General features: G+C 49.6%; 1 protein-coding gene across 1 annotated transcript; it reads right to left on the bottom strand.

Annotated features, from left to right (window-relative positions):
- Window positions 1–9,142: 9,142 nt before the first annotated feature.
- On the bottom strand, window positions 9,143–10,144 carry LOC119319453 (putative invertase inhibitor). Its single transcript, XM_037593932.1, has one exon. The coding sequence runs from the start codon at window positions 10,088–10,090 to the stop codon at window positions 9,527–9,529; it is 564 nt and encodes a 187-aa protein (XP_037449829.1). The 5' UTR covers window positions 10,091–10,144; the 3' UTR covers window positions 9,143–9,526.
- Window positions 10,145–12,580: the final 2,436 nt, after the last annotated feature.

The following is a 12,580-nucleotide window of genomic DNA, read 5'->3' as shown; positions in this document are numbered from 1 at the left end:
CCCGCGCTGGTCTCGCCCGTCCATGGCCGCGCCCCCTGCGCCCCGTGCGCCCACGCCGGCGCCGTCCGCTGCCGCCGAGCCCCCTGTTGCCCGTTCCCGCCGCTCGCCGGAGCTGGCCGGCCCTTTCCCCCCTACCCCGCCGGATTCTGGCGCCCCGCCTCGCCCCTGGTGGCCTCGCGTGCGGGTGCCCCTTCGCCCGCACCGCCCGATCGGGCGCACCCGATCCGCTAAGGCCTAGTGGCCCTATGACAACGGGGGCCCACAACCCAGAACGATTTAAAAAAAAGAGAATTAAAAATAAAATTATTAAATAAAAATAAAAATGATTAATAAAATTAATTATTAATTAATTAATTAACTAATGAATTAATTAAGTTAATTAATCCGGTTTAATTAATTTAATTAACTAGTTAAGTTTAATTAAACTGTAATTAGATTATCCTAAACCCTAATTAACCTAATTAGAGGATGACAGGTGGGTCCCCCCTGGACCCACATGTCAGGTTGACCAAGTCAACTCTGTTGACTGCTGACGTCAGCATGACATCATGCTGACATCATAAATCCATTTTTTCGAATTAATTAAATTCCCGAAATTAATAAAATCTTTAGAAAATCATATCTTTTAATCCATAACTCGGATTAAAATATTTTCAACATGAAAGTTGCTCAGAACGACGAGACGAATCCGGATACGCAGTCCATTCGTCCGCCGCACACCCCTAACCTATCGAACTCGCAACTTTCCCCCTCCGGCTCCGCTGCCCGAAAACACGAAACCCCGGGGATATTTTCCCGGATGTTTCCCCCCTTAACCGGCATCACCTCATACCACATTAGGGCACGCTTAGCATCGTTACTTGTCATGTCATGTATCGATATGCATCTGTTTGCATGGTATTCGTTGTTTCTTCCCCCTCTTCTCTCCGGTAGACTACGAGACCGACGCTGCTGCTGCCCAGTTCGACTACGGAGTTGATGACCCCTCTCTCTTGCCAGAGCAACCAGGCAAGCCCCCCCCTTGATCACCAGATATCGCCTATTCTACTCTATACTGCTTGCATTAGAGTAGTGTAGCTTGTTACTGCTTTCTGTTATACCTATTCTGATGCATAGCCTGGCCTTGTTACTACTGTTGTTACCTTTACCTGTAATCCTATATGCTTAGTGTAGGATGCTAGTATATTCATCTGTGGCCCTACATTCTTGTCCGTCTGCCGTGCTATACTATCGAGCCGTGATCACTCGGGAGGTGATCACGGGTATATACTATATACTTTATACATGATACATGTGGATACTAAAGTCGGGTCGGCTGGTGGAGCACCCGCGAGTGGATCTTTGTGGCGGAGCGACAGGGCAGGTTGAGACCTCCTAGGAGAGAGGTGGGCCTGGCCCTGTTCGGCGTTCGCGTATACTTAACGCGCTTAACGAGATCTTGGTATTTGATCTGAGTTGGCTACGAGCCTATACGCACTAACCAACTACGTGGGAAAGATATGGGCACTCGGCGTCATGGTATCAGCCGAAGCACTTCGTGACATCAGCGACTGAGCGGCGCGCGCCGAATTGGACTGGAACGCCACTAGGCTAGGTCTGCTTTTGGCCGCCCACGCAACATGCAGGTGTGCTCAGGGCGATGGGCCCAGACCCCTGGGCGCCTAGGTTTAGACCAGCGTGCTGACCTCTCTGTTGAGCCTAGGTGGGGCTGCGACGTGTTGATCTTCCGCGGCCGTGCATGACCCAGGAAAGTGTGTCCGGACAAATGGGATCAAGCGTGTTGGGTAAGTTGGTGCACCCCTGCAGGGAAGTTAATCTATTCGAATAGCCGTGATCTTCGGTAACAGGACGACTTGGAGTTGTACCTTGACCTTATGACAACTAGAATCGGATACTTAATAAAACACACCCTTCCAAGTTCCACAGACAACCCGGTGATCGCTTTTCCACAGGGCGACGAGGGGAGGATCGCCGGGTAGGTTTATGCTATGCGATGCTATTGGAGATGCTACTTGGAGATGCTACTTGGAGGACTTCAATCTACTCTCTTCTACATGCTGCAAGACGGAGGCTGCCAGAAGCGTAGTCTTCGACAGGATTAGCTATCCCCCTCTTATTCTGGCATTCTGCGGTTTAGTCCACCGATATGGCCCTTTACACATATACCCATGCATATGTAGTGTAGCTCCTTGCTTGTGAGTACTTTGGATGAGTACTCACGGTTGCTTTTCTCCCTCTTTTCCCCTTTCCCTTCTACCTGGTTGTCGCAACCAGATGCTGGAGCCCTGGAGCCAGACGCCACCGTCGACGATGATTCCTACTACACTCGAGGTGCCTACTACTACGTGCAGGCCACTGACGACGACCAAGAGTAGTTAGGAGGATCCTAGGCAGGAGGCCTGCGCCTCTTTCGATCTGTATCCCAGTTTGTGCTAGCCATCTTATGGCAACTTGTTTAACTTGTGTCTGTACTCAGATATTGTTGCTTCCGCTGACTCGTCTATGATCGAGCACTTGTATTCGAGCCCTCGAGGCCCCTGGCTTGTATTATGATGCTTGTATGACTTATTTATGTTTTAGAGTTGTGTTGTGATATCTTCCCGTGAGTCCCTGATCTTGATCGTACACGTTTGCGTGTATGATTAGTGTACGATTGAATCGGGGGCGTCACAAGTTAGTAGCTAGATAGCTTCTTCTCTCTTTTTGGATCTCAATACAATGTTCTTCCCCTCTCTTGTGGAGAACTATTCGATGTAATCTTCTTTTTGCGGTGTGTTTGTTGAGACCGATGAATTGTGGGTTTATGATCAAGTCTATCTATGAATAATATTTGAAACTTCTCTGAATTCTTTTATGTATGATTGGTTATCTTTGCAAGTCTCTTCGAATTATCAGTTTGGTTTGGCCTACTAGATTGATCTTTCTTGCAATGGGAGAAGTGCTTAGCTTTGGGTTCAATCTTGCGGTGTCCTTTCCTGGTGACAGTAAGGGCAGCAAGGCACGTATTGTATTGTTGCCATCGAGGATAACAAGATGGGGTTTTCTTCATATTGCATGAGTCTATCCCTCTACATCATGTCATCTTGCTTAAGGCGTTACTCTGTTTTTAACTTAATACTCTAGATGCATGCTGGATAGCGGTCGATGAGTGGAGTAATAGTAGTAGATGCAGGCAGGAGTCGGTCTACTTGTCTCGGACGTGATGCCTATATACATGATCATACCTAGATATTCTCATAACTATGCTCAATTCTGTCAATTGCTCAACAGTAATTTGTTCACCCATCGTAGAATACTTATGCTCTCGAGAGAAGCCACTAGTGAAAACTATGCCCCCCGGGTCTATCTTTATCATATTGATCTCCTACTACTTAGTTATTTCCTTTGCTATTTACTTTGCCTTTATTTTATTTTGCATCTTTATCACAAAAATACCAAAAATATTATCTTTATCATATCTATCAGATCTCACTCTCATAAGTGGCTTTATAGGGATTAACAACCCCTATTTGCGTTGGTTGTGAGGATTTATTTGTTTTGTGCAGGTACGAGGGACTTGCGTAGCCTCCTACTGGATTGATACCTTGGTTCTCAAAAACTGAGGGAAATACTTACGCTACTTTGCTGCATCATCCCTTCCTCTTCGAGGAAAACCAACGCAGTGCTCAAGAGGTAGCAGGTAACCCTAGCTAGCTCGATCCCCTGCGCCCGTCCTCCTTGTTCCCTCGCGCCGCCAGAGAGCCACACTTGATCCCCACCTTCTCTCGCTCACAGCACCCCTCTCCCTCGATCCCCTCCTTCCTTGCTTCACCAGGGAGAGGAGCGAGGTCCTGTGCCCACGGCCGTCGTCCTACCAGGGCCACAGCGCCGCCACCTCTTTCCCTCTTCCCCTCTGCCTCGCCCTTGCTCCTCCACGCGCCGACGACCAGCGACCAAACGAACAGGAACCACGTCGAGGCCATGGAGGATTGCAGCACCGCCGCTCCTTGGTGTCCATCACTGTTGGCCATCCCCACTGCCTGTCGGCCTCTGCTCCCTGCTCCCTTTTGCACATCCTGCCGCCCAAGCCGCCTGTCCTTCGCGCCGTTCCTTCTGTCTCCAGCATTGCCGCCGTCCGTGACCACCAGGAGGCTGCAACTCACCTTGCACCTCTGCTGCCGGAGACCGAGGGCGCTGAAGCATGGTCGCCGTTGAACTCCTCGGCCAACTGGGTCATGCCATCCCTTCGTCGCGCCCTCCTCCTCTCCTGTCGTGCAGCCATGGCCCAAGCTCCAGCTGCAGCCGCTGCTTCCCATCTCCTCCCCTGCTCCTTTGCTTTCGGTCCTGGTGTCCCCAGATCGTCAGCAGCGTCGGCCTGCAGCCCCGCACCACGCCCTGAACTGCCATGGGCGTTGACCACCGGCTGCAGCTTCGTCTCCCTCCATTCTGTTGTTGTTCTGGAACCCGCCAAGACACCGAGGACCATGACGGAGTTCGACTACACGGCTATGACCTCGGACTTGGACCGCAAGCGCCAAGTACCCCTTTGGCAAGACCACAGATGCTCAAACGACTACTGACCGAAGACGCAAGTACCACTCCGAACCATGTACGACTACCGAACAAGGAGTATCGCCAAGTTCCATTGTTGAAGATTTCGTCAAGTTCCCCTGGTTTCGGCAAACACCACCCGGCAAGCGCCAAGTACCACGACGGCCCTCGAAGAGTTCGCGTTCGACAAGTCCGATGGCGCGCTTGTACAACTACATTGTCGAGACCGAGACCGGCAAGACCGACTACACGAAATTGCCAAGTGCCTCGACGCTGCATAAATTTCTTCTTGAACGTGTACGACTACGTGGATTTGTCAAGACCCTCATGAACGACTACCGATGACCCTCCAAGTTCGTCCATGATTGCTATGTACCACTACCATCGACGTGAACCACTACTTCCACCATGACATGAGTACAACTACTACCACTATGAACGTGGCGAGAACGCCTACTTCCGTCTACGTCCCTTCGAACCCGAACCGCGCACTTCGAAGGTATAACCCCGAGACGACCGTCCGTGGACTGAATGCATGTGTGTTGAATGAGATGAACCTCGCGTTTGCACCGTGTCTGAAATTGCCATCTTGCATGTTCCTCCTCGTTGCCATGCCGCCCTCCCGTGGGAACCCGGCAACTGGGATCACCCCATTATCTTGCATGACACACTCACACCCACTTCCTTTTGCACCAGTATCCCTTTGAGCTACTGGGTCACCGATATGTCGCCGTGGCACCATGTTCGGATTCGTTGCCGTGGCACCCCTTTCGTTTCCGCCATGATGACAAATGCCTCATATCTTATCATGTCGACATTTTCATAAATACTGCATAAAACTTGAACATGCCATCCGCATCATGATAATAACATTAAAAATGTTTAAAAATTGTTGTTGCATTAAATTACTAATGCACATGAGGGTTTACCGGATTTGTTGTTTGATGTTTCCGGCCTCATTTAAAATGCCTAACTGTGTATTTTGCTCATGTTTCACCTCTTGCCATGTTTGACAACATTTAAAATTGTTGGTGTGAACTAAATAATTGATGTGGTGTTCCGTCAATATGCAACTCGTTGCATATTGAGCTCCACTTAATTTGTAGGATTGTTTGTGCATTTTTCCATGCCATGCTTCATTAATCCGGACATGCATCATACTTGGTTATGCATCATGCCATGTTTATGCGGTGGTTGTTTATTATGTTGTTTGCTTCTTTCCGGTGTTGCTTCTTCGGGTTAGTTCCGATAACGTCGCGTTTGTGAGGATTCGTTCGACTTCGTCCGTTTGTCTTCTTCGTGGACTTGTTCTTCTTCCTTGCGGGATCTCATGCAAGATGACCATATCCTCGAAATCACTTCTATGTTTGCTTGCTAGTTGCTCGCTCTATTGCTATGTTGCGATACCTACCACTTGCTTTATCATGCCTCCCATATTGCCATGTGAAGCCTCTAACCCACCTTGTCTTAGCAAACCGTTGTTTGGCTATGTTACCGCTTTGCTCAGCCCCTCTTAAGCGTTGCTAGTTGCAGGTGAAGTTTGTTCCATGTTGGAACATTGGATATGTTGGAATATAACAATATCTCTTATTTAATTAATGCATCTATATACTTGGTAAAGGGTGGAAGGCTCGGCCTTATGCCTGGTGTTTTGTTCCACTCTTGCCGCCCTAGTTTCCGTCATACCGGTGTTATGTTCCTTGATTTTGCGTTCCTTACGTGGTTGGCTTATAATGGGAACCCCTTGACAGTTCGTCTTGAATAAAACTCCTCCAGCAAGGCCCAACCTTGGTTTTACCATTTGCCACCTAAGCCTTTTTCCCTCGGGTTTCTGGAGCCCGAGGGTCATCTTTATTTTAACCCCCTCGGGCCAGTGCTCCTCTGAGTGTTGGTCCAAACTAGAGCCCCTTGCAACGCAACCTCAGGAAAACTTGAGGGTTGGTTTTAGTTGTACGGATTGCTCATCCAGTGTGCCCTGAGAACGAGATATGTGCAGCTCCTATCGGGATTTGTCGGCACATTCGGGCAGCTTTGCTGGTCTTGTTTTACCATTGTCGAAATATCTTGTAACCGGGATTCCGAGTCTGATCGGGTCTTCCTGGGAGAAGGAATATCCTTCGTTGACCGTGAAAGCTTGTGATGGGCTAAGTTAGGACACCCCTGCAGGGTTTTGAACTTTCGAAAGTCGTGCCCGCGGTTATGGGCAGATGGGAATTTGTTAATGTCCGGTTGTAGAGAACTTGACACTTAACTTAATTAAAATGCATCAACCGCGTGTGTAGCCGTGATGGTCTCTTCTCGGCGGAGTCCAAAAAGTGAACACGGTTCTTGTGTTATGCTTGAACGTAAGTAGTTTCAGGATCACTTCTTGATCATTTTAGTTTCTCGACCGTGCTTTGCTCCTCTTCTCGCTCTCATTTGCGTATGTTAGTCACCATATATGCTAGTGCTTGTTGCAGCTCCACCTCACTACCCTTTCCTACCCATAAGCTTATATAGTCTTGATCGCGAGGGTGTGAGATTGCTGAGTCCTCGTGACTCACAATTACTTCCAAACAGTTGCAGGTGCCGATGATACCAGTGCAGATGACGCAACCCAGCTCAAGTGGGAGCTCGATGAAGATCTTGTTCGTTGTGTTGTTCTGTTTCCTGTCGATCAGTAGAGGAGCCCAGTTGGGGCGATCGGGGACCTATGCTTTTGAGGTTGTCTTTATTTTGGTTCCGTAGTCGGACCTTGATTGTATCTGGATGATGTAATGCTATATTTATATATTGTGTGAAGTGGCGATTGTAAGCCAACTCTGTATCTCTTTCTTATTCAGTACATGAGATGTGTAAAGATTACCCCTCTTGCGACATGCCTACAATGCGGTTATGCCTCTAAGTCGTGCTCCGACACGTGGGAGATATAACCGCATCGTGGGTGTTACAAAGCCTTCCCCGACTAGTTGTTGCAGGTAATGGTGATGCTCGTGTGCGTCGGTTTCCTCCTTGGCGGCGATGTTTTGGAGACCCGACACCTCCCTAACCCTTGGGGTGTCACTTCGAGTGAAAACCCAGACCATGCCTTTTGGATCAAAACATGACAGCGTTTTCGACGCCGTCTCCTTATTGGATGTCTCGTTCTTGGAGCGATGGCTCCTCGGGTGGGGCATGATTCCTCATGTTTGGCGGCGCTCCATGACTAGTTTAGCTAGGCAGTGTGGTCATTTTGTACATGTTTTTGCCTGATTTTTTGTATATTGATCGAGCTTGCATGGTTTTCGGTCGATTTTCCTTACGAATTAGTTAATTCTATTTTTAAATAGAGAGGTAAAGCTTTCGCCGACTGCTAGAACACGTTGCGAGTGCAGAGTCTTGTCATGTCATGTAGAGGCGGAGGACGAAAAATATTTAAGATGTGACAAAGTCTTAAGCAAAGAGTATTTTTGATACAAACCAAAAGAGTAAATGCACATTAACATTGCACACCACAAACAAAATACCAAATACAATGAAAATGTAGATATGTTTCAATAGAAAAACAATCTAAAACATACCGATAATGAAGCTTTCAATCGTGTCTAGAAGACCCAGGCAATGGCGGTGCCCTATCCTCCTGCAATTCACAATTTCACAACATTAAAGTATCACTATATTGCATTGCTTCCAAGATGTCAAAAAATGCTATCCAAAAATGATTTAAAATTAAGAAAATACACATGCATCTAATCTGAATAATTATAGCTCATATAGCACCAAAAATGATTTCCATTTGCAATAGAAGAGATAAATCATTGCAATTAGAACTACTGGTTGCTGCATATTACAAGGTATCAAAAAATGCTACAAAATTCAGAAAAATACCTCTCCCCATTGGCTCGTTCCCCTTGCTCTCCATCTTCTGCCGACCGAGACAAGAAGGACACGAAGCTGGGCAGCTGGCTGCCATCGTGTTGTGCTGTTGCGCTGTCTGCTAGACCCAGCCGTAGCCGCCGCTCACCGCGTGCCCGCGTCCCTGTCTCACCAGCGCCCAGCCACGCCTCACGCTTGCCCGACGACGAATGCTCGACGCCACAGCCGGCTGCGTCGTTCGGTCGCTGTTTGCCTGGCTCGAATTGCTCCACCACTCCACCTACTCCTGACATAAATGACTCGATCTCGATGCGTTCGTGCGTGATGCGTCCCTAGAAGGCCCAAATACTGGGCTGGCTAAGGCGGCCTGGCCCAATAAAATGAACGGCCTCTCTATATATATACATAGCGATTAGTAATTCCCAAAATCCTAGTGATTAGCGAACGAAGCGTATATATAAAAAATTTGGACCAAATCAAGGTGTGGCGACTGCCACACCTTGCCCATCAGGGGTCCTCCGCCAATGTTGTCATGTGTGCATAGGATCAGTGGCGGAGCTTCACTAGGGCCAAGGGGGCTGTGCCATCCCCTACCCTAGAGAAATTATATGAAATGGGATTAGTTGTTAAGCTAAAAAGTTAAAGATTATTTAAGTTTAAGCAGAATTTGACCTTTTGGGCCCGGCACTGCGTAGGATCATCCGCACTCTGTTTTCTTAGTCCATATGAATATCCATAGCCCTCTTGCAGCTAACAGACTCGCACTGATCAGCTCAAATAACGAACATTGAAAACCATATATATGTCCATGAACCATGGAGGGAAAAAAGATATGCCGAGATCGGAAGGCAAAGGTGCGCTACAGCAGGCAGCATGCCTTCCTTCCACTCAACGTTCCACGACACACATGCACAACCAACACCCCACGTTCAAAGATCAAAAAAAGCGGGAGCAGATTCCAAGCTGGCCACTCGCCCACCACACCACCATCGATCAAACCACTGCATGCGAGGCATGCAACGCACTCACCACACAATCAAACACGTCCAAACGAAACGAAAGCACGGAAAGATTAAAAACCACACACTTGCAATGGAAATCATCGGAAAACCTTATTTGATCCTGCCTGTCCATGCTAAGCATGCTCAACACGGACGCACTATCAGTCACTGATCCCCGGCGCCGACGGCGGCGGTGACAGCAACGCCGTGACGCCGAGGGCGATAGTCGCCAGCTTCCTGAACTCGGCGTCCTCCGCGGCCAGCGGCGACGCGTCGTCGGCCTCGCCGAACGCGTCCTCGCAGGTCCCGGGCGCGTCCAGCGCCGCGCTGAGCTGCGTGAGCGCGTCCCGGGTGGACTTGTCCTCGCCCCGGGCGATGTCTTTCGCGGCCTCGCCGAGCTGGTCCACGGCGTCCGAGTACACCTCCGCGCACACGCCGAGGCGCTCCCGCCTCCCGGCGTCCTCCTCCGAGGCGCACAATGCGGCGATGCGTCTGGCCGTGCCGTTGGCTGTCGCCCCCGCGATCTTTGCCGCGATGGCGGCGAGGCCGCGCGCGTCGGCGGTGGCGCTCGCGCTGTCGGCGTGGAAGGTCTTGACGCAGTAGTTGTAGCCGATGGACGGGTGGCCTGCGGCGAAGGATTTGCATGTGTCTTCTAATGTAGTAGCGGAGGACTCGCTGGTTGACGAGATGAGCAGGAGGAAGAAGACATAGGTGAGCGGCCTCATGGTTGGCTTGGATCGACGGTTTTCGCCTGCGTTGTGTACGTTTCAGGTCTGGTGGTGAATGGGAAAGACAGGCTGACTGTGGAGAGGTAGGGAGTATGTACTAGTGGGGAATGGGGATATGGCGTCCGAGATTGTGGAATGCTCGATCAAAACACGAAAGAAAAATGCTCGGGTTTGTTTTAGTTGTGTCGAATATAGTGTATAAGGTAGGTTACAGTTGGACTAAAAGTTGTATTGTATTTACATAGAATGTGGAGTTGTGTCCTAATGTGGAGTTGTGACCTAGGATACAAGTGTCCTACATATCCCCGCAAAAAAAAAAAATCCCCGCAAAAAAAAAACCTATGCTAACATAATAGCACCGGAACGTAGGGGAAGCCGGCGGCATGTGCCGGTGTCCAGAGCGACTGGGTGCGGTATTGTAGCGGTGTCATGGGAAGGAGTGCCCATAGTCAGGCCCCGGGGATGTAGCCATATCGATGAACCTCGTTAACAAATCTCGGTATCATGCTCGTGTGATTGCTTGATTCTCGGATAATCAATGGTATGCCTCGGATTTATTTTAACAAGTGGTATCAAAGCAAGCTTCGAAGAGGTCGTCGGATTGATCTAGAGAATTGATCGTGTCAGATCCAGTGCAAAGACGGCGGTCGTGAGAATTCGGTTTGAGAAATTTCTCTCGTGGAAGCTATCGGTTTGCGGCTGGATAGACCAAGGCGAGCAGCGTGCAGCGTACAGCGGAAGTCCTCGGCGTGCAGCGGAAGTCTCGACGAGATCGATGGAACGCCGCGACAGTGTATCACGCAAGTGGCATGCAGATCGATGCGTGCGGCGCCTGGAAGCGGTCAGGTTCGGTGCGTGTTGGCGCAGCGATCGTGAGGCCCAGCAATGTGCACGTGGTTCTGCGTAGCGGTAAGATCGACCGTGAGGCAGCGAGTAGCCGGAGGCATCGATGCACCAATTTCATGGTTGTTTCATGGGTCAGGCAGTGGACATCAAGGCGAGGTGCTAGCGCACGGCTTGCGCGTACAGATAGGATGTACTACTGGCCAGGAAGTTGCGAGCTGGACGTGCACGTACTGGAGATTTGTTTTGACAAAAGGAGTTGGCACAAGGCTCAAGAATCATACCGTGATTGCTACTTAGAAAGGAAAGAAAGATAAGTCCAGAAGCTACGTGTGTTTGTATGTGGAGTGGAGTTTGACTAGTGTCATCGGTCTCCTCTGGTACGTGCATACAGGAAGGCTATATGGGACTTTATTTTTGGTCTCCTTTTGTTTGGTACACAGTTTGTGTATGGATGGCAGTCACACTTGAGGATTTGAGGAGTCCGGAGCATGTTGAGCAGGATCATGCAAACACAGGGCGTCCAAGACATGCATAGATGTGCACGCAGTTGTGATGCAGGGTGGAGCATGATTACAGTCGGATATGTTCGGCTGGGTCGGACTGGACAGTCTGACGGATCGACGTGAGTCGGTTGGAACAGAAGACGGTGGTGGGATCGGCGACGACGACGTAGGAGCGTGATGCTGATGGTGACCGGCTTCTGGGGAGTGGAAACACGTGATGTACATGCCCGAGGCTTGTGCGGCTTCGACAAGACTATGGCGCGGGATTGATTCAAGGTGGTGTATACACGGAGCTTGAAGTCGATGAGGCGCGTGGGTGGACTGGTAATCTACCATGGAGTCATGTTGAAGGTGGAGCTGGATTGAGGGGCTGCGGTGTAAGGATCCAGGGAATCGAAGCCTATTCAACGGGAAAAGCGAGTGACATGCAGTTCGGACTGGAGCCCAGTGGTCTGATGGAAGCGTGAAACTCGTCATCGGTCGGTGATGATCGGTGGTACTCTGCAGTGGGGGTTGAGTGGTGTGGGTTCGCGACCCTTGAGACCCGACCGAGACAGCAGAGGCTCGGCGCGGTAATAGCGGCGAGGCGTGCGGTACCCACGGACATGGAGACGGGCCAGGGCTCTGGTGGCCATACATGTGGTGAGACAACTGCGAATTTGACTCGGGAGGACTATAAGCAATGGTAAAATTATTTCAAGTTTCAGACAGGTGGTCAAGAAAGGAGCGGTGATGTTGAGTTCAGGTAACTCTCATGTCTGACACCCAATATATGAGTTGTTCACTTTCACGCATGTCAGTGATCAGTGTGTGATGGCGTTGGACTGATGCTCTGGAAGTTGGGAGTGCAAACTAGAGTAATGTGAAACTTGATTTTGCTCGAGTGTTGATTGTGGTCAAGAAAAGAAGGGACTACAAGTTGCAGGTGAAGTCACATGGAGTCTTTGGAGTAGCAGCGGTTCTCATGGGATAAGCTCAAGTCCAATGTACATGGAAGTTTGACGCATGGACAAATTCAGGGTGGTGGAGTATATCCGCCAAGGTGGAGTTTGTTAGAGTTGTGTCAAATATAGTGTACAAGGTAAGTTACAGTTGGACTAGGAGTTGTATTGTGTTTACATAGGATGTGGAGTTGTGT

This window comes from Triticum dicoccoides, chromosome 6A (assembly GCF_002162155.2).
Source record: "Triticum dicoccoides isolate Atlit2015 ecotype Zavitan chromosome 6A, WEW_v2.0, whole genome shotgun sequence".
NCBI classification, from domain to species: Eukaryota; Viridiplantae; Streptophyta; class Magnoliopsida; order Poales; family Poaceae; genus Triticum; species Triticum dicoccoides.
Note: the sequence above shows the minus strand (reverse complement) of the source record. Positions and strands in the feature narration are given on the sequence as shown.

Excerpts from the sequence above, each read along its gene's own strand:
- LOC119319453 (XM_037593932.1), bottom strand. The coding sequence starts at position 10,090 with ATGAGGCCGCTCACCTATGTCTTCTTCCTCCTGCTCATCTCGTCAACC.